At 45.2% G+C, this 22,678-nt stretch overlaps 1 protein-coding gene across 1 annotated transcript in view; it reads left to right on the top strand.

Annotated features, from left to right (window-relative positions):
* Positions 1 to 4,013: 4,013 nt before the first annotated feature.
* The window catches only part of HOMER2 (homer homolog 2 (Drosophila)), a 75,576-nt gene continuing 56,911 nt past the window's right edge, over positions 4,014 to 22,678 (top strand). The window contains exons 1-2 of the mRNA XM_006885206.1: positions 4,014 to 4,018; positions 6,650 to 6,806. Of these exons, the coding sequence (XP_006885268.1) occupies positions 4,014 to 4,018; positions 6,650 to 6,806 (162 nt within the window). The remainder of the gene's footprint in view (positions 4,019 to 6,649; positions 6,807 to 22,678) is intronic.

Raw genomic sequence — 22,678 nt, forward strand, 5'->3', positions numbered from 1 at the left:
TGAGGATGAACAGGATAATGTGTGGTGAAAGCTTCTTAAAAGCTGTCAAGTTCTCCAGGGTCTAAGCTCGTGTCGTTAATGAAGCCCGTCAGCCTACATCAGGGGACTCACAGCTCATCCCATTTCCCGATGTTAATGTGACCCAGAAAGGGGATCCCTCCCCGGCCAACCGAGGAGGATGTGTGACAACTCTTTCTTGGAAGAGAGTTCTCATTTATCAGACTCGTTAATCTGGACAGTTTTGGGGCACGTGGAAATAACTTTAACAGAACTGAGCAGTTGTGACCTCACTCTAAGGGACTCGGGCTTCTGACCCACGCATGTTTGTCCAGGGGAACTGCCCAGTGTTGTAAAAGGATTTGTGAGATGACCCTTTGTGTCCCAACTGATAGATAATACTCTCTATCATGTACTTGACTCCTCCAGCATCTCTGTCTGGGTTTGTCCTGTTCCATTAATCTGTTTGCTTTGTAGAGTCCCCGAGCGTTGAAAATGGTTACCCTATGTGGTTGCTAGCCGAAAGGTTGGAAGTTCCAGTCTACCCAGAAACTTGTCAGAAGACAGGAAAGACATCCTGCCTCTGAAAACTCATGCACCGAAAATCTTAGGAAGCACAGTTCACCCTGATGCTTGCGTGAAAGTGAGATCAACTTGACAGCTGCTGGTCTACTGGTTCTGGTGCAAGTCCTTCTTTCCTTACTCTAGGATAGCGTGATTGTAGTATCTGGGGCAGCCCTACCTCCTCGTTGTTCTTCATTCTCAAAATCTTCTTGACTCTCCTCCCCTGCCAGGATTTCCACATGAATAACCCTGGCTGATTCTGAAAATAGCCCTGCTGGTCTTTGTGTTCTGTTAAATATATGTATTAATTTAGGTATAATTGACATCTTCATAGTCACCCTTCTTATTTAAGAACATGAGATGCCTTATTTATTCATGTTTTCTTTTGTGTGACGCAGAAGTTTTAAATTTTTAAATAGAGATCTTTGATCTTCCTTAAATAGATTCCTAGAAGTTTTCCTTTTGGTTGCTACTGTATATGGGGTCTGGTTTTTAAAAGTCATTGTCTTTTCTATTTAGCTGTTTATATAGGAGAGCTATTGATTGTGCTCCTGACTAATAATTGTATATTCAGCCACATTAATGAATTTTCTTGTTTGTATTCACCTTTAAGTTTCATTTTCTTAGATGTTCTAGATGTCACATCGTCTCATCTGCAAGTGGTGATCATTTTACTTTGGGGCTTTTGGATGAAGGTAGAACTCTACAAGTGCAGCCAGAGTGTCCTTAGAGGCAAGGATGGTGAGGCTTCATCTCACCACCTTTGGGTCTGTGTTGGTGCTGTTGTTGTTGTTGTTATGTGCCGTCGAGTCGCTTGCGACCCATAGCGACCCTATGTACAACAGCCCTAAACTCTGCTCTGTCCTGTGCCAGTCGCACCATCTGAGACACACCCATCCCGATTACCCGAGTCACTGAATCAGTCCACCTCATAGAGGGCCTTCCCCTCCTGCACTGTCTGTCCACCCTACCAAGCATGATGTCCCTCTCCAAGAACCTTACAGCATATCCAAAGTATGTCAGACGAAGCCCCAGAATCCTTGCCTCCAGGGAACCACCTGTCTTAACCCTCTCCAGGATGAATCTGTTTGTTTTCCTAGCAGTCCATGGTACCCTCAGTACTCTTCTCCAGCACCACAGCTCAAAGGCATCAATTCTCCTTCTATCCTCCTTAGTCACTGTCCAGCTCTCTGATGCATAACAAGTGATTGCAAAGACCATGGACTATATCAGATGCACCTTAGTCTCCAGAGAGACTCCTTGGAGAGAGGGACATCATGAGTGGAATGGTGGATGGTCAGCGAAAGAGAAGACCCTCGATGAGATGGATTGACTTAGTGATTGCAGCAATGAGCTCAGATGTGTCAGAGATGATGTGGATGGCGCAGGGTGAGACAGAATTTGGGTCTGTTGTATGTCAGGTTGCTGTGAGTTATACTGGCCTAGACAGCATATAACAACAACAGCAATAATATACTCATGAATTTGAGTCTAGGCATAAAAGAAGGTGCTGGAAGGACTCTAGCTCAGTCTCTCTTTTCTGTCCTAGGCTCAGAGACTTGAGTGATGCACTGACCCTATGAGTTTGTAGTATGTCCTAAGGGCACTGCCTCGTCCTTACAGAATGCTGTGTGGGGCTTGAAGGCCTGCAGGGATTGTCTGACCAGCTGAAGAGGAGAGAAGGCGTAGCCTGAGCAAAGGGCAGATGGAAGGTTATGGACATGAGAAAGGATAGGTGATTTGGAAGTGCTAACAACAGCAGCAGTAGCCCATCTGATGAGGGGGCTGGCTGGGCCAGAGGTTCAGGGGCCTTTGGATCACTCTGAAACATCTGGAGTTAGTTCTCTGGGGGGAGGTACTGAAAGGGGCTGTTGAAACTGGGTGGGCACTAACTTCCACATTGAACCAGGCAAGGCCCTTCCTCTTGGTGTTGTTTGGATGATAAATAAAAGAGTTCAAATTCAAGGTGGATAAAACTAAGATACCATGTGAAGACTGTGAGGAAGCTCTAATAGCCTAGGGGATAAAGAGTTGTGCTGCCAACCCAGAGGCAGGCAGTTCAAATCCACTAACTCTTTTAAGGAAGAAAGATAGTCTCCTCCTGTGTAGTTTATAGCCCCTGAGAATCCACTGGAGAATCAACTATGGGTTGTTTGTGACTTGATGGCAATGAGTGTAGTTTTTGTTGAGTTATGACACTGTGAGGAGTCCCTAGATGGTGTACACTGTTAATGGAAAGGGTAGAAGTTTGAGTCTGCCCTGAGGCACTCTGTTAAAACAGCCAGGTATTTCAGTCTCAAAGATCAGTCCTTGTGGAATATAGTTCAGCTCTGACACACTTGGTGTTGCCACAAGACATCATGGAAACTGATTTTTTTTTTAAACTGTAGAATACTGTTCTAAAGACTATAAAGTGTGGATGGTTTAATTAAAAATAGAGGTAGAAGAAATAAATGCTGTAAGGTTTTATATTTTTTGTGTCAGAAACACAGTCTGGAGTTGAGCATTGCAAATTGAGCATTGTAATAAGTTCAAGCATTACTTTTATTTTCTCTTCTGGAAAAAAACTAATCATGCCAGTTCTTTGCAGGATCATTTCACATGGAGCCAAGTGGTTTTCATATTCCAAACGTACATACATTGCACAGAATGTTTAATTATTCTTGGGGACAATTACTGTCAGGTTCCAAAATGTTTTCAATGAACAGCAATTGGTGTTTATTCAGCTCTAAAAAAGACTGTGCAGGGGAACAGTAGGTTATATTGTCTGCTAAAGAAACGTCTTGCCATCCGGAAACATCTGCTTTCTATTTAAAGCACTAAAGAAGGAATGGGAGTATATTTGAAATATATTCCCTGGGCATTGAACACCAAAGAAAGAAGAATGAAATTAGGTATGAAGGGTAGTTTTGGTTCCCTGATACACAATCTCTTCAGTTGTTCCCTGTGGGGAAGGGATGACAGCATCCTGGGTTGGAAAGTTCTGCTTCTCTTGTGTTTTCCTATTGGAACTGATTTGTACATTCATGGGACTTGATTCCTATGACCAGTTATAGCCCTTGTACTATCTCAGGGGTCTGTTTTTCTGAATTCTGTGCTAGGGTTTGTAGAGTACTCTGGTATTGCCTGCCAAATGTAACGATTTGTCATCCTTTTATTTGTTGGGTGACGTTAAGTGGGTTCCAACTCCTAGTAATCCTATGAAGCAGAGTAGACATGCTCCATAGGTTTTTTTAGTGCAGTAACCTTTAGAAGAATGGATTGTCAGGTCATTTCTCCCTCTGAGCTGTTGGTGGTTTTGAACCACTGATGTTTTAGTTAGCAGGTGAGTGTTGAAACATTATGCCATTGGACTCCTCTTTTCCTCTCTGTCATCCTAGTTACCAGATAGATCCTATCACTCCCACTTTTGAGGAATAGTGATGGAAAGACTTGCCCTTCTTCCTAGAACCATGGGGTGGGGGGTGCTCAATGGTGTTATTCCATGGTTCATGCTTTAGGCCCAGATGGTAAATTCCCTCCTAACGAAGCACTTTTTTCAAGTGATAATGTGGAAGTGTTCTGGGGTCAGGATGGGCTCAAAGGTTTCTTTGCCTAAAACATTTTAAAACCACTTCCTTTTGAGACCACATCACCCATTGTAGCGCTCTGCCCTGGTGGGTGCCTCAGAAAGTGACAGCTTCGTCACTAAGCAAAAAGTCATAGGTTTTTCAAACCTGCCACACGCTCCATGGAAGAAAGGTGCAGTTGCCTCTTCAAGAGTCAGAACTGGCTTGATGGTAACATTTTGTGTGTGTGTTTGTGTGTTTTGACATTAAAAGGAGTAAAAGATGAGTTGATTTAAGCTATCTTCTGACTTAATTTTGTATCTCCAATAAACTATTTATTATTAAATTAGTAGAATGTTAGGAGTGATAGGGGGTGGCTTAGTGGTAAGGAGATGCACACCAATCCAAAGGTCTGCCGTTTGAATCTACCACCTGCTCCCTGAGAGAGAGAGATGGACAATCTCCTTCTGTGTGATTTCTTGCCTCTGAGAACCCTCTGGAGGGTCTCCTATGGCTTGGTTCCCACCCGATGGTACACAACAAGAAGGATTCATAACCTGGAGTTCAGCCTAGTTAAACCCTTGCCCTTCATTTTGTCTTCTTTTCAACCTGGTGACTTAGTCTGCAGTGAATTGCACTGGTAACCCAAAGGTCAAGCCAGCAGTTCAAATCCACTGGCTGCTTTGCAGGAGATGGGCAGTCCCTTACATTACAGCGCACAGCCTCAGAAACCTGGTGCAGGGTCACTGTAAGTCAGAACTGACTCGGTGGCAGGAAGTGAGCGAGGGAAAGGATTTTGAGCCAGTTTGCCTAAAGATTCTTTCTTCACATGTCATGGTTATGTGTCCCATTTTGTGTTCCTCTGTGAAGCAGAACCTTAAGAGTTCAGGATCATTTTTATCCATCTGCCTCATTTCTAAATGCTTGCTGTCAGCATCCAATTCCCCAGTAAACAGAAAGCAGCATAGGTGATGTGGTAATGCGACTAATGATCACAGAAAGTGGTTAGAAGTGGGTGGGCTGAAAAAGCAAGAACAGTAATCCAGAGCCAAGAACAGGGAAAAGAGGTGGATTTGATGAATTTTAAGTAGAAGGAGAGCACCAGAGAGATAGATTGGCACAACAGCACTGTCCTTGTGCATATCTCTCTGTCTCTGTCTCTCTCCCTCTCCCTCTCCATCCCTCCCTTCCTCCTCCCTCCCTCCCTCTGTCCCTCCCCCTCCCCTCCCCTCTCCTTTTCCATCTCCCTCCCTCCCTCGCTATCCCTTCCTCCTTCTCCCTCTCCCTCCCTCCCTATCCATCCCTCTCCCTCTCCCTCCCTCCCTAACCCTTCTTCCCTCTCCCTCCTTATCTCCCTCCTTCCTCTCCCTCCCTCTCTCCTCCCTCTCCATCCCTCCCACCTCTTCTCCCTCTCCCCCTTTTCCTCCTCCTCTCCTTCCCTTCCTCTTCCTCCCTCTCTATCCCTCTCCCTCTCTCCCTCCCTCCCTCCTCTCTCCCTTCCCCTTACTCTTCCTTCCCCCTCCTCTCTCCCTCACTGAACTCAGAGCTGACCTTCCAGTGGGCTTCTGAGGCTGTAAATTGCATGGGAGAAGATTCTCTTTCTTTGGAGGATCCACTGGTGGATTCACATGACCAGAGAAACACCACCTTTAGGTTGGCAGCACAGTTTGCTATGGACTAGGCCACCAGTGGTAAAGAATTGGGGTGCCAACACCAAGGTGTGCGGTTCAAATCCACCAGCTGCTCCATGAGAGAAAGATGGGCAGTCTCCTCCCATGCAATTTACTGCCCCTGAAAACCCGCTGGAGGCTCAGCTCTCAGTTGGTTCTGACTTGATGGTGCAAAACAGTGTGCCACCAGCGCTCCACAGAATCTCTGCAGGTTGGGCCCGACTCCATGGCACCTACCAAGTGAATTCTAGAAGGTTCACGTGATAGAAACTGAAAAATGCTAAAGCTCAGTCTAATTGAAAAGTTCTTAAATGGTTCCCAAAGTAGACTCCATTGGTACTGACAAGGATATGAAATAGTCCCCTCATCTAGAATATGCTGCAGATGTGAGCAGTTACTGGAATTTGCCAGAAATAAGACATTGAGCTGCCCAGGGGCTTTAAAACCCTCAACATTGTGACAGAATTCCTCCCTAAAATTTGTTACTGAAAAATATTAAAAAACGTCTTGGTTCCAGGGTCCTAATAATGCAAGATCCTAAAACAAGATGTCAGAAAAAGACAGGAATGCTTGACCTGATGCGAAAACACTTAACAAGGAGTTGAATTTTCAGCATCCTGCTCATTAAGCCGCTGCCCTGCAGCCTCGTGGTGGGAACTGTGAGATGCGTTGAATTGCCCCTCCTCGCTGGCGCTGCCTCTTTCCTGGGCCTCAGCTTGTCTCATTTTAATTGTCCTCATGCATATGTATCTTCTCCCATAAGCTATTTTAAATCTTTTGGGGCAGTAGGTGGCCTATCCACCACAAAGCCATAAATGACACATAAAGTCATCTTTCAGCAACTCAAGGGCCCTTCTCTCCTCTTTGCAGAGAACAGCCCATTTTCACCACGAGAGCGCATGTCTTCCAGATCGATCCCAGCACCAAGAAGAACTGGGTGCCAGCGAGCAAGCAGGCGGTCACCGTCTCCTACTTCTACGATGTCACGAGGAACAGCTACCGCATCATCAGTGTGGACGGAGCCAAGGTACCGCCCGGGCCAGCTGTTTTGAATACTGCTGGTTACTTCCATTTCATCAGAGGCAGTACAGTACGTTAGAGAAGTGGAGGGACAAAAATACACCCAAACCCAGCCAACTAAACATGAGAAGTTCCTGTTAGAGCCTATATATACTCTCTTATAACCTGCTTTTTCTTTTTCATTTTTAACATTATGAATAAGGGAATAAAAAGGCATCCTGGATTTCCCTGTTACCTGATGGTCTTCATAACTAACATTTTTATGCCTGTTTGGTATTTCCATCAAGGACATATAATGTTCTTAATCTTTCCCCTGTGGTTGGATATTTAAGGCGTTTCCTCCACTTCTGTGCCATTATACGTAATAAGTGTCTCCTTGAGACCGATATTCTCACACCTATCACATACCTTTCTTTTTTGAGGATTTCCTTAGGACAGATTCCTAGAAGAGCCATTATTATGAGTGGAGATACTCACACTTTAGGATTCCTGATGCCCGTTGCCAAACTGCCTTCCAAAAGTGCTTCTTTCCTCCCAGTGTGCTCAAGAATGTCAGTCTGTTGTGCCCTTGCCAGCACTGCCTCTCATATTGTCTGATTTTGGTGTTATTTGGGATGGAATTGGATTTTCTGAAATATTTTTGGAGTAGTTCTTGAATTGATTCCTTCTTTTTTTTTTCATTGCAGCTTGATACTTCTTTATTCTGGTAATGGCGCTTTTTCTGATTCCTTCTTTTCTGCTATCTTCCTAGGTATTTTTCCCCCACCTTGTTATAAGAACAGAATGAAATAGGGATATCAGCGGAAGCATCATCTGGTCTTTTTTTTTTTAATTGAAATTTTAATGACGTTTATAGACTTTGGATTTCCATTCATTCATTGTTGCATATTTTCCTCCCTGCCCATCCCTCCCCCCATTGGTTTTTCTCTTTGAAAAGTAAAAAAACAAACAGACTTTCATTTTTATACAATCTCCCCTGCCTAAGTCCACTCCCCGCATGAAGCTCTCATTCTGGACTCTTGTCATGAAAATAATACCTTATCATATATTCCTTTCAAACAGGTCTCTCCCTCATTTCCTTCAATGCAGTATTGTTGTTGTTATTATCTGCTGTCGAGTCGTTTGCGACTCATAGCGACCCTATGCACAATAGCCCTAAACCCTGCTCTATCCTGTGCCAACCGCACTGCCTCTGACACACCCATCCAGATTACCCCAGTCACCGAATCAATCCGTCTCATAGAGGGTCTTCCCCTCCTGCGCCGTCCCTCCACTCTCCCAAGCATGATGTCCCTCTCCAAGGACGCGTCCCTCCTAGCAACATGTCCAAAGTATGTCAGACGAAGTCCCAGAATCCTTGCCTCCAAGGAGTTGCTTGGCTTAATCCTCTCCAGGATGAATCTGTTTGTTTTCGTGGCAGTCCATGGTACATTCAATACTCTTCTTCAGCACCACAGCTCAAAGGCATTAATTCTCCTTCTGTCCTCCCTAGTCATTGTCCAACTCTCTGATGCATAACAAGTGATTGCAAAGACCATGGCCTGTATCAGATGCACCTTCATCTCCAGAGAGACACCGTTGCTCTTGAGTACTTTAGAGAGGTCCCTAACAGCAGACTTTCCCATCACAATACGCTTTTTGATTTCCTGACTGCTGGTGCCAAGAGTGTTGACTGTGGAGCCTAGCAAACTGAAGCTGTGAACAATCTCAATCTCTTCACCATCCATCCTGATGCTACCAATTGGTATACTACTCAATGCAGTATACATTATTTAAACCCTCTTTTCTTAGATTCCCCTCAACCCCGATTTCAGTCCTGTTTTATAATAGTGGCATTATGCAGTGTTTATCCCTTTGTGACTGAGATATTTCACTCAGCATAAGGTCGCCCATTTTGTATAATGCTTCATTAATTCCTTGCTTTTCAATGCAGCATAGTATTCCATTGTGTGAATATACCACAGCTTCGCTATCCATTCGTTTGTTGATGGGCACTTGGATTGTTTCCAACTCTTTGCTATTGTGAACAAAGCTGAAATGAACATGGGTGTGCATATATCTCTCTGGGTGGCAGTTCTGATTTCTTTAGCGTATATTTCCAGTAGTGGAATTGCTGGGTCAAATGGTATTTCTATTTGTAACTTTTTGAGAAAACGCCACACTGCCTTCTGTAGTGGTTGCACCATTTTACACTCCAATCAACGGTGAAGAAGGATTCCAGTTTCTCCACAACCTCACCAGCATTTGTTTGCTATTCTGTCCAACTTTGCTAATCTTGCTGGAGTGAGATGATATCTCATAATTGTTTTGTCATAGTATCTTTCTGTCTTTATTCTGTGTTCATTTGAATGAAAGTTTTCACTTGGATTATCTACTGTCACCTGAAATTCCTATGTCTCTTTGGCCAGAGTTCTCGTTCCCCTCCAAACCATGTCTCCATTTTCACTTCACAATCACTTGGGTTAAGAAAAGCACAGGGCCATTGTTCTCTTTCTCCCCTGCTCAGAAGAATCAGCTTCCAATCCCTCTGTTTCTTTTGAAGACTAGACCCTTGCTTGGGCCTCACCTTTATGAACTGCCTTCTGCCTGTCCCCTTGTGTCCCGCCCACAGTGTATCCTATCTCTACCTCATCAGCATTCCTCCTCAGGAGGAAGTGGGAGTCCTGAGTGGCGAGTAGTATGGACAACTGATGCACTCGGCTGCTAACTCAAAGGCTAAAGGTTCCTGGTCACCCAGACGTGCTTTGGATGAAAGGCTAGGGATCTGCTTCTGAAAAAGTATCCATTGAAAACCCTGTGGGGCACAGTTCAGCTCCAACACATGTGGGGTACACTCCAAGTGACCCATGTTAACTGTAGTAGCAAACGGGGCGGGGTTGGAATGGGGGATAGTAAAGAGTGCCTGGTGCAGGCCTCTCCCTGCCAAAGCTACTGAGCACAGCACAGGGGATGGCCTTGAGTTTAATGTCCCCCAGGGACAGCCTGAGTTCTTGCTGGTGACTGACTCCCCATCTCTGGGTGCAGGTTCCTGTCCACAAAGGCAAGATTCTCCCAGCAGCCCATGTGCACAGAGTCACCCCAATTCAGAGCACTTCTTTTTATTCTGGTTGGTACAACTCTTCCCTTTACTCAGGAGGAAATCCTAGAACTCCTTGTTTATGGCCAAGGTCAAGGCAGGGGCAGTGACCACGTTCACACTGCTGGTGAGGCTTGGCAGGACTGTCGTTTGTATCCTGTCCATCTGACGGCCAGTGCCTAGCTGCTTCTGCCAGAGCTTCTCCCTGGCTTGTGGGAAGCATTTCCATACATCATTATGTGCGGGTAGCAGGTTGTCCTCGTCCAGGTTCAGATAGTACCCAACAGCTGGTTGCTGAGTGCCTGTGAAGACTCATTGCTGGGTGCTGGTGGGCACAAAATGAGACAGGAAGTTTGAAACGCCTTCGTTGCACACAGTAGCCAGGCACCTTGTGTTTGATCTGAGCAGAGCTTTTCTCTTTTTTCCCCCTCCCTCCTGGGAGACCTGGTGATTTCACACTTGTAATTACCACTTCTCATCTCTATGTTTGAGCTAGAATTGCCTGGCCTCTTGCCAGCGTGAGAGGTGGTGAATCAGGATGACCTGTTTTCTTTTATCTATAGTTTCTGTTGGCTTGCCTGCCATCCTTGAGATGGGTTTGCACTTTTGTCAGTTGAGTTATCCAAAGCTAGATTGGGCTTAAATACAGATAAAATGACTTTCTTCAGGAAAGCGCTTTAGTCCTATTAGCTGGGCTTTTAGTAATTTGTCAAAGTGTCAGCCACTTTATCATTCAGACTTTGCAGTTCTTGAAGGCAGTGACAGCGTGGTGGGGTCCGAGCCAGATCAGACAGCTCTGGGAAATCCGGTGGGGTGGGGTGGGCTCAGTCCCTCGCTGCAGAGTGCAGCTCAGGGGAGGCTTGGTGTGGGAGACCTGTCAGGTTACTGAGTAGCTTGAGAAGCGATAGCCTGTAGTCCATGGGCTATCACTGGGGCTCACTGTGAGCCAGAGGACCCGGGACCACTGCTCCTGGGGCACACAGCCATCTGGCGTTCCTGGTGCCCTGCCCCTCTGCATCTACAGAGTTCTGTGTTGCCACTTTGGTACTAGAGAACTTGAGGGAACCTTGTTCTACAAAAAGTTCCTTGTGAGGGTATGAAAAAGGGTGTGAAAAGTAGGGACAGAGCTAGACTTCTGTCAGATCTGTGACTGGCACTTGGAAGTGCACACATGCACATTTCTGTCCTGTGACTTGGACACTGAGCACCAGACACTAGTGCAAACCCTACGTCAGGCCTGCTGAGGCCGCTCTGGAGTAAAGCCCACATGTCTTCAACTGCTTTCAGGGGTTGGGAAGGGAGAAGGACCCCAGGGCAGTGACTCCCTGGGGTGTGTTTCAGGTGTTTCCCCTCCTGGTCCTCTGCAGCGTCCCTCCTCCCCAGCTGTGCCCGAGTTCCTCCTCTCCCAGAAGCATTGTCCTCCCACCCGTGGATTAGAGTAGGACTAGAGTACAGTGTGCTAACTGACCCTGGGCCTCTGGCCCGCTGCTTGTACTGCCCCCTCAACTCTCTTGTCACTTGCCTTCCCTGACCCCAACAAGTCACTGAGCACATGGCCTGATCTCTCTTTTTCCCCTGTTCATGAGAATTTATGTGGGCCCCGTATTCACTGGCCTCGCAAACGTGGGACACCTCGGGCAGGTGGTGGGAAAATGCTGTTCAAGGGCTGTCCCTCCAGGTATGAACTCTCTTGAGCTGCGGAAGTGTATGTTTCTTGGCTTCCCTACTATTGTGTTCCATCGTATTGAGAATGGTCCCATACTTTGTTTAAAAATAAAATTTTTTATTTTAATTGTGATTTTTAACAAAAGTTTATAGAAAAGTTAGATTTTCATTCATTCATTCATTCATTCTTTGTTGCACATTTTACCCCCCTCCTTCCACCCCAGGTTGACTTGTTTTTTTAAGCAAGTTTATTTATAAAATTTGAATACCTTGTACTTTTTAAAAAAAATTTTATTTTATTATTTTTTATGTATACCGTCAAATTGGATCTGACTGGTACAGGAGGAGATTGCCCCCTCCTTCTCCAACAGAGCATCTGGTGGATTTGAACCGTGTACCTCTGGGATTGCAGTGACATTGCACTTTTTTTTTTTAAATTTAGTTTGTTACATTGCACTTTTTATAGACCTTTCGTTCTAACTGTCCATCTGAACTGCAATGACAGTCAGTTGGGTACTTTAGGTACTGTGAGGCCTGTGCCTTGCCCGTCGCTGCACCTCTGTAACCTTGTTCTGGCGTGCAAGCCCTGCCTCTGTTGGCCTGGTGACATCAGATGCGCCTGAGTCTAGCCTGGCACCGTGGGCCAGCCTCCCTCCCACGACAGGCGGCTGTGCAGCTTGAAGGGGAAACCTCTCCCAGATGGACGTGGATTGTCTCATTAACACGTTGCTGGTGTGAAAGAGACTTGGAGGTTGTTTTGAGCAAAGGTCACACCAGATGCAGACACTGAGTGAAGCATGGCAGCCCTCAGGGCACAGCTTCCTGGCTGGGAAATGCCAGCAGCGTTAGCAGCTGTCACCCTGCACCAGGTCCCCTGTCCTGGCATTTGTCACGCTCTACTTGGGGAAGGAGGGTGGAAGCTCTCTCCCACCCCGAAGCCCAGTTGGCGCTTCTCATCATCGGGAAAGTCCGCGTTCAGTCCTCTGCTGTCTTCCTCCCTGAAAGTCACCGAGGTCGTTCTTCCTTCTCCGTGAACATATTTCATGTGACGGTCACAGCTGCTGCACAGCGACATGAGCACTGGGGTGCGGCAACCCCCACTGCCCCGAGTCTGGTGGGGGGTTTTCTTCCTGTTGAGTCAACTTTAGTTCATGGCAGCCTCATGGATCTCTCTCTCTCTCTTAAATTTTACTGAAAGGTTACAGAGACTTTGGGTTTCCAGTCATTCATTGTTGCACTTTTCTCCATGCTCACCCCCTCGCCCCCAATTCACTCTTCTCCTTGAAAAGTAAAAGAAAAAAAGAAAACTCTTTCATTGTTATGCATTCCCTCCCCCCAAGTCCACTCCACTGTGCAGCCTTCATTCTGGACTCCTGTAATGGGAAAAAAAAATGGTTTAGGTGAAAGTTTACAGAGCAAATTCATTTTCTTCCAGTCAATGATTTTGATGTTTTGTTTGTTTTATAACACCATTTTACTTTCTGGGCTCCCCAATTCCATTTGACCTTTTCTCCTGCCCTCTGAGCTTCATTTTTGGGGAAATACAACTCTTGCAGCCTTCATGTGGTTGATTGTTTAGGAGGATTAGAATTTTCAGAAGTAAATTGCCAGACCTTATTTTGAAGATGCCTCTGGGTGGATATGAACTAACAAACTTTTAGTTAGTGTTTGAGCACATGAGCCATGTGTATCACCCAAGGGCCCTGACTCTGGAGGGTTATCCAGGTTCATTTCAGTGTATGGCCTTACCCAGAGACCGTGAGCTCTTTGGGGACAGGGCACCAGCCTTGACTCAGCTTTGACTCCCGTGCAGCAAGCTGAGAGGGGGTCCTCATAGAAGTGAGTAAGCAGTGAAGTCATATCTCCAAGAATTTGTGGTGTTCACAGAGGGTGGTGGGCAGGGCAGGGGCACCACCTCCATGGGAAAACCAGAGGCCAAAGCCTCAGCCCTGTGCCCAAGGTCAGCCCTGCTCACGGACAAGTGGAAGGCACCGAGGGCGTCTCCCCACTCCCCAGCTTCCTGGAGCTCCGCTGGGAGCCTGGCAGCCTGCACCAGCACAGCCAGATGATGAATGAAGTTTGGGGCAGAACAGCCAACTTTGTTCTTAAGGAGTCCCTTTTCCAGAGCATTTGTGGCTTGAGTTGTCACTGCATTTGATGTCATTGTGCTGCTGGTGCTCTGTGGACAGAGTGAATCACAGCCTCCTGCGCCTGTGGACAAGACTTGCCCGAAGCAGGTGTTTCTCCTGAGCAGCCTGGATGCTGCCCTGGGCTCTCAGTTATTTACGGGATCACAGCAGAAGCCTGTATTGGAAGCGACTGTAGAGGTCACCAGTTCTCCAGCAGCTCCCACTGTGTAGCTGGGGAATGTGATGGTGCCGAGAGCAGCATCTGAAACCCTGACTTATTTGGGACTTCTCTTAGAAATGTCAAGTTTTTTCAAGGGCACATTCAGTGCTCCCACCTTCATCATTATAGTTTCCCTTTTAGATAAATATAGAAACACTTTTTAAGAAAGAGTATAGGTATAGGGAAGGCTCCTGGCATATAGTAGGTTTTCAGTGAACATTAATGTCTTTCCTTCCCTGCTGAAAAAATGCATCTGGCACCTTCTCTGGTAGCAGGCATGTTGTTGTTGTTGTTGTTAAGTACCACTGAGTCAGAACCAACCCATAGCTGACCTTCTGGCGGGTTTTCAGAGGCAATAATAACATAGAAGAAGATTGCCTGTCCTCCCACAGAGCAGCTTGTGGATTAGAACTGTGGGCCTTTGGGATTAATTTCTGTAACTCAGCCCCAGCAGCATGTAAAAATTACCAAGTTCTTCCAACTTCTAAATCCCTGTAATTGGAAAGACTTTCCAGGGGAGCTGCCTCCCCACTCCACGAGCAGCTTTCTCTGACTTCCAGAATAGGTCAAGCACCAGGCTGCAGTTAGCTCCTGGCTTTCTCCACATAGCTCTTCGTGACACATACTTTGTACATTTAATCACCCTTGATCCCAGTGACCAGTGATCCCTAGCAATCTTTCTCTGAGTGGTGCAGACCTTTAATGCACTTAGCTGGTAACCAGAAGATTGGAGGTTCCAGTTCATCCAGAGGTGTGAAGACGTGATGGGGCACGGTTTTACTGGAGCACACATGAATTGGAGTTGTTTCAATGACAACGGATTTTCTTCTTTTTTTCCTTATACAAGTTGCAGAAATAACTCATGAGAGAGGAAGAAGACAAATAGGAAATGGGCCCAGGATGTCCCTTCACCCTCCCCTAGACTTATCTTTCCCCTCCCCATGGAGGCACCAGCTTTTATCCTCCTGAATAATTGGCTGCATCTGATGAGCTACCAGTGTCTTCAAGCTGACGCTGATGCTGGGCTCCCAGGGCCAGCAGCCTCTTTGTTTCCTGCCTCTCCTTCTTCCCTGACTACCTTCTTAGACTCCTTCACTGGGCTTTTGTAGTTGCTACCAAAGAAGGCTATCAACCTTTGGCCTTGGCTTCATTTCCCTTTGTCCTCTCTCAACAGGGAATTTCCTCCACTCTAGTGACCCCTTCTTGGTGATCCCACATTTCCCTGAGCCTGGAACCCTCATCTCCAGCCACTGTCACTGTCCCCAACACTCTTTTCTAATGTCCTTGTGTAGGGGTGTAGTATTGTCTGGTCTTTCAGTAGAACTTCACTCATAAGAATTATTAGCTTCCCATACAGATTTGCTATTTTGCGCTTTAATTATGAAAACATACCCTTGGTCTGATAATAAAGCAAACACTTGCGTGCCCACCAGCCAGTTTAAACAAGTGTATCACCTGCTGCTACCTCAGATGTCCCTATATGAACAAATCTCATGCTCATTGCTATTGAGGTGGAATTGGAACTGACTCATGGTTGACCCACCATTGGGTTTCCAAGGCTGTGAATCAGAAGGGAAGAAATTGCCCATCCTTTCTCCCTCACAGCATCTGGTAGATCGAAACCACCTTTGGGTTAACAGTGTAACTCTGTGAGGACTGGCCACAGAGTTCTTCCTTCCCACCTCTCCAAAGATTAGTACTCTCTTGGAATTTGGATTAGGCATTCTTTTTCTTTAAAATTTGCCACATGGATATATACCCCTGGATGTGATCAGTTGTTTCTTTTGTCTTCAAACAGACCATATAATCTCAGTGGCAACTATTCCATTCTCAAAGACCGAGATAGGAATTAAGGAGTGTTTCTGTGTCCAAATAAAACTTTATTTACAGAAACAACAGATGGCGGTTCTAATAAGGAGGGACAATCTCCTCCTGTACCAGTCAGATCCGATTTGACAGTACACACACACACACACAAAAGAATAAAAAATTAAAAAAAAAACCCAAACAGGCAGCAAAGGTAATACTGTTACATACATAGTCTTGCGTAGTTAATTATGAGCATTAATCTATATGTGGTTGCAGAGGCAGGCAAGCAAGACAAACAAACGGGCAGGTGACCATCCCATAGGTTTCATAGGTGGGATTTCTGCAAGCATATTTGTATGTGTTGCATAACAGTAGACAAAAAGCAAAATTATAGAAACTGCTTAGTTATCACCAAACACCCTGAGGGAATCAATTCCTGGTCCTAGAGCCTCAGCATCATAGCTGAGGGGGGGGGACATTGAAATCAATTGGCACAACCTAGTCCACAAGACAACGTCCTACAACTTTGGTGAGAATTGAGTGGGGTCTGAAAAAGCTTGCAAGTGGCCACCTAAAATACAACTATTGCCCTGTCTGGAGCAGAGAAAAGTGAAGAAAATCAAAGTTACATGGAAATTATCAGTCAAAAAGTACTAATTGTTAGTACAATTAGGGAGTTCTGGTGGCACTTCCAAATCAAAGGTTCAAATCTGCCCTGTGGGGAAAGATAGGCAGTCTTCTCCTGAGTGGTTCACAGCCTCTGAAAGCCCACTGGAATGTCAGCTGTAATGTCAGCTGAAGCCCACTGGAATGTCAGTGGAAAGCCCACTGGAATGCCACCTTGAGGGCAATGACAGAGAGAAAAGAGAAACTAAACTCAGAATCCTAAAGATAGCAAGACCATGCTGGTCTGACAGGACTCTCAGAATCTCTGGGAATGTGATCTTTACTTATCCTTCAAGTCTGGAGCTGACCTTACCCCATGGCTCAATTTCTGGTCAAACAATAGATAGGCTTATCAGGTAATATTCTCCTTTGACCACTCAACCATACAGAATCAAAAGGATGGTATTTGCCCAAGGAGCCAATCTGGAGAACAACCACTTGGCCAACTGATTGGAAGAAGTCTGTGTTTGTTCCCATCCCAAAGAAGGGTGACCAAACAGAGTGTGGAAACTATAGAACAATATCGTTGATTTCACATGCAAGCAAGATTCTGCTGAAGATTATTAAAAAACGACTGGAACAGCACATCAGCAGAGAACTGCCAGAAGTCCAGACCAGGCTTAGAAGGGGTCATGGTACTAGGGATATTGTAACTAATGTTAGATGGATCTTAGCTGAAAGCAGGGAATACCAGAGGAATGTCTCTCTGTGTTTCATTGATTATGAAAAGGTGTTTGACTGTGTGGATCATAACAAACTGGCTGACTCTGAGAAGAATGGGAATCCTAGAACACTTGATCGTGCTAATGCGAAACCTATACTTGGACCAAGAGGCAGTCGTCAGAACAGAACAATGAAATACTGCATGGTTCAAAATTGGGAAGGGCGTACGCCAGGGATATGTGCTGTCCCCATACCTTTTCAACCTGTATGCAGAACAGATTATCCGGGAGGCTGGGCCCTATGAGGAGAAGTGTGGTGTCAGAATTGGTGGCAGATTCATCAACAGTCTGCGTTATGCAGATGACACAACCCTGCTTGCTGAAACTGAGGAGGACCTGAAACACTTGCTGCAGAGAGTCAAGGACTGAAGCCTCCAATATGGATTGAGGCTCAATGTCAAGAAGACAAAGATTCTCACCACTGGACCAATTGGCAGCATCAGGATGGATGGTGAAGAGATTGAGATTGTTTACATCTTTAGTTTGCTTGGCTTCACAGTCAACACTCTCGGCACCAGGAGCCAGGAAATTAAAAGACATATTGCCATGGGAAAGTCTGCTGTTAGGGACCTCTCCAAAGTACTGAAGAGCAATGTTGTCTCTCTGGAGACTAAGGTGCATCTGATACAGGCCATGGTCTTTGCTATCACTTGTTATGCATCAGAGAGTTGGATAGTGACTAAGGAGGATAGAAGGAGAATTGATGCCTTTGAGTTGTGGTGCTGGAAAAGAGTATTGAAGGTACCGTGGACTGCTAGGAAGACAAACAGATTCATCTTGGAAGGGGTTAAACTGGGCGGCTCCCTGTAGTCAAGGATTCTGAGGCTCCGTCTAACATACTTTGGACATGTTTTAAGGAGAGACTGGTCCTTGGAGAGGGACATCATGCTTGGGAGGGTGGAGGGACAGCGCAGGAGAGGAAGGCCCTCTATGTGGTGAATTGATTCAGTGACTGGGGTAATTGGGATGGGTGTATCAGAGACAGTGCAATTGGCATAGGACAGAGCAGAGTTTAAGGCTGTTGTACTTTGTACTTAGGGTCTCTATGAGTCATAAGCGACTTGACGGCACATAAGAACAACAACAACAACAAAGCTCCCAGGAAAAGATAGGATGGAAGGATGAATGAAAATTAGAATCACAGAAAGGAGCAGAGAACATGCTGTTGTAATATGAAAATTGTCATTAATGTGATTTAAAAAATGTTGTATGAATGGTTGACTGGAAAGTCAGTTGGCTCTGTAGACTTCCAAATCACAATAAAAAGTTAAACACAACTTTCATTTACAAAACCAGGCTGCTGGCTGAGCTGTATTTGGCCTTGGGGCCCTGGTAGTTTGCCTGTGTGTGCCCTAAACAGTGTATTATTTACTTTTTAAAAAATTTTTATGTAAATAGAACCCTACTTGTAGGGTCGTGCTGCCAGTATTCTTTTCTAACTTCCTCTGTATTTTGCTGACATTTTTGTGGCTCGTCCTTGTCTGTCTTGGCTCATTTTCACTGCTGGATGCTATTTTGTGGTCTGACTACAGCATGGTAGATTTAACCATTCTGCTGTGGTTAACATTTTTGTGAATACTGCGCCTGTGACCATTCTCGCACATTCCTCCTGGTATACCTTTGTAAAGGTTTTCCTCAGGCATAGATTTAGGCATGGAATCGGGCTGGTAGGGATCGTGATCTGTCAGCATGACTAGAGAAAGCCGCATTCTTCTCCTAAATGCTTTTACTAGCTAAGCTTCCTGCCAGCCCTGTGTGTAAGCTCCTGTTGCCCACATTCCTGCTTTCACACACGCCCCTTCATCGGGGTGTGGCCATATCTTGAATCTGGTAGACACAATGGTATCTGGTAGTGATCACAATTTTCAGTTTCCACATTATTAGTGAAGTTAAGCATCATTTCATTTGTATTAAGTTGCCCCCACCATACCCCACTACTTTATTCATACCTAAGGAAGACTGAGGGCCAGAGCTTTAAAGAGAAGCGAGACATCCCAGTAGATCCCAGATAAAAACACAGCTACTTGGGAAATGCTTTGAGGGAATGAGAGGCACGAGCCCAGAAGGGGCACGTCCTGAGAAGCAGCTTACTGCCTTATTCCTCTGATGACTTAGTCTTGGTGGGTCCACCTCAGTATAGCACAGGCTAAGACATGCAGGAAAAAGACTCCTGAGCTGGCTTTTTTATTTTAATTAAATTTTTTATTATTGAATAAGTTATTAGAGTGCAGTCTGCTAAGAAGATTGCATAGATAGAAAGGAGTCTGATCCTTTATATAGCTGAGTATATACAAGTCGTTACATCTGTGTGTTCACGAAATTAGCAAAATTGATAATTTTCTCGTGATTTTTATGGCAGGATCCTTGAAGCTATGCTAATCTCCTTCTGGAAAACAGGCAGTAGGGAAGTGCTCTTCCTTGCTGATTTCATTGAACAGAGATGGCTCTCGAGTCCTTGAAGGAAGCAAACATCCTTGGGTTATGTTCTTTTCAGAGTCAGGGAAAGAATATTCAATTATAGTTACCTAAAGGAATTCTGAAGAAGAGGGATGAGAGGAGCTTTTTCTTCTCTTTTTTAATAAAAATTTATTGTGCTTTAGGTGAGCATTTGCGGAGTAAATGAAATTCTCTTTTAACAATTTTTATACAAATTGTTCTGTGCCATTGGTTATCATTTTCACATTGACGTGTCAGAATTCTCATTATCTCAGTTCTGTTTGTTCCTTTCCAAGGATCTGGCTTCCTAGCCCCTGCTTGCCTTCTCATCACTGCTTTTGGGGAAGTGTTGACAGTTTGTTCTCATCTAGTTTATTGTTTAAGGGGCTGCATTATTCACAGGTGATGATTGTTTATTTTGTTAAGCCAATCTATTATTTAGCTAAAGGGGGACCCAAGAAAAAGCTTCGATTCTAGGTTCAAAGGATCTCAGGTCCCAAGAGTCCCTCTAGACTCTCTGAGTCCAGTTGTTATTAGGTGCTGTTGAGTTAGCGCCAACGTCCCAGTGATAAGAAGCTGCACTGCAGTCCCGCAGGCACACTGTTCAAAGCCACCAGCTGCTCTGCAGGAGAAGGATGGATAGTTTCCTCCTGTTTATTAAACTTCCCCTGAAAACCCTCTGGAGGGTCAGCTGGAGAGTCATTTCCCACTCAACAGCATGCAACAACAACAGCTTATGTGCAACAGCACAAAACCTTACCCAGTCCTGCACCATCCCAGCTGCCTCTGTTTTTGAGCCCGTGCTTGCAGCCAGTCAGTCGGCCTTGTTGAGGGTCTGTTTTCTTTCTTTTCTCTGGCTACTCTACCACCTGTGATGTCTTTTCTCCTGCTTTGCCTTCTTCCCCTCTGAGAAGTACTCTGGCTGTGCTTTTACCAAGACAGACAGATTTGTTTGTTCTCTTAAAAGTCTATGTTATATGCAGTACTCCTCACCCAAACCACAATTCAAAGGCAGGGATTCCTCTTTTGTCTTTCTTCTTCATTGTCCAGCTTTCACATGCATATGTTGTTGTTGTTGTTATGTGCCGTCAAGTCTCCTGCAACTCATAGCAACCGTATGTACAACAGCTCTGAGCCCTGCGCTATCCTGAGCCAACCTTATGGTCTCTGATACACCTGCCCCTATTATCCCAGTCACTGAGTCAATCCATCTCATCCAGGGTCTTCCTCTCTTGCACTGTCCCTCCACCCTCCCAAACATAATGTCCTTCTCCTAGGACTGGTCCCTCCTTGCAGCATGCCCAAAGTATGTCAGATGGAGCTTCAGAATCTTTGCCTCCAAAAAGCAGCCTGGTTGCACCCTCTCCAGGACAAACCTGTTTGTTCTCCTAGCAGTCCACGGTACATTCAGTACCACGGTATCTCCAGCACCACAGCTAAAAGGCATCAATTCTCCTTTCATCCCTAGTCATTGTCCAGATATCTGATGCATAGCTTGTAACTGTGAAGACCATGGCCTGGCTCAGGTGCACCTTAGTCTCAAGATTGACATCATTGCTCTTCAGTACTCTGGAGATGTCCCTGACAGCAGACTTTTCCAGTGCAATTCATGCATTTGTGACAATTGAAAATACCATGGTTTGGATCAGTTGCTCTTTAGCCCTCCATCTACCATCCTTGCTCTTTGTTGTTGTGTACCATTTAGTTGGAACCAACCCATAGCTGACCCTCCAGGTTTTCAATAGAGTGAGAAGAGGTTGTCTATCTTTCTCTTGTGGAACAGCTGCTGGATTTGAACTGTGTACCTTTGGGTTGGCTGCGCAGCTCCTTACCACTAAGCCACCAGAACTCCCTCCCTTGCTCTTTTGAATTTGAAAAAGATCCTTTGCAGGAGATTTGTGCAATACAGTTTTGTTTGATATCTTGACTGCTGCTTCCATGGGCTCTGATTGTGGATCTAAGTAAAATTAAATTCTCAATAACTCCAGTCTTTGCTCTGTTTACCATAATGCTGTTTATTGATCCACTTGTACGGATTTTGGTTGAGATATAAATCGTTCTGAAGGCTACATCTTTGCGTTTTATTAGGTCTTGTGTATTCTCAGCGAGGTGGTTGCTGTTAGGTGCTGTTGAGTAGACTACAACTCATAAAGACTCAATAGGAGAACCCTGTCCTATGCTGTGCCATTCTCTCCCTCATATCACCATGTTACAGTCACTGTGTTAATCCATCTCCTTTAGGGTCGTCTCTCTTTTGCTTACACCTTCCCCAGCAGGATAGCTGCCCCTTGCACTCCCCCACACCCACCCCACAAAAGACTTGCACCTTCTGATAACATGCCCAGAGTATACGAGCTGAAGTTTCATCATCCTTGCCTCTAAGGAACGCCCAAGTTGTACTTCGTCCAAGACAGATTTGTTTGTTCTTTTGGCAGTCCCTGGGATAGTCGTCTTTGCCAACATCACAGTTAAATACACCAGATCTTCTTCAGTCTTCCTTACTCATTGTCCAACTTTCAGATGCGTATGAAGCAATTGAAAATACAGGGACAGGGACCAGACACATCTTGATCTTTAAACTGACATCATTGGTCTTTAGCACTTTCTGGAGGTCCCTGACAGCATATGTTCCCAGTGCCTTTTGATTTTTGTGGCTACTGCTTACATGGGTGTTGGTTACAGATCAAAGTAAAATGAAGTCATTGACAACTTCAAGGTGTTGCCTCTTGGTCCAGTGGTGAAGATTTTTATTTTCTTGATGTTGAGATGTAATTCATATTGAAGGCTATCACCTTTGATTTTTGCAGCAAATACTTCAAGTTTTCATCACTTTTTGCAAACAAAGTTATGTCATCTGCTTAACACAGATGGTCCATGAGTTTCCCTCCAATCCTGATGCCACATTGTTCATGTATTCCAGCTTTTGAAACATTTACTCAGCATTCTGAGTGAATAAGTAGGGAGAGTTGTGTCATCTGCATCACGGCACAGTAGATCTGGCCTTTTTTTTTTTAGTTTTGTTCTACATTCCCCTCCCGTTCTGTCTGAAAATTTTCATCATGTCCTTGGTCAGAATGTTGTTGTTGTTGTTATGTGCCATCGAGTCATTTCCGACTCATAGCGACCCTATGCACAACAGCTCTAAACCCTGCTCTA

The sequence above is a fragment of the Elephantulus edwardii genome, unplaced genomic scaffold (assembly GCF_000299155.1).
Source record: "Elephantulus edwardii isolate Elephantulus edwardi_28Jun2011 unplaced genomic scaffold, EleEdw1.0 scaffold00041, whole genome shotgun sequence".
Lineage (NCBI taxonomy): Eukaryota > Metazoa > Chordata > Mammalia > Macroscelidea > Macroscelididae > Elephantulus > Elephantulus edwardii.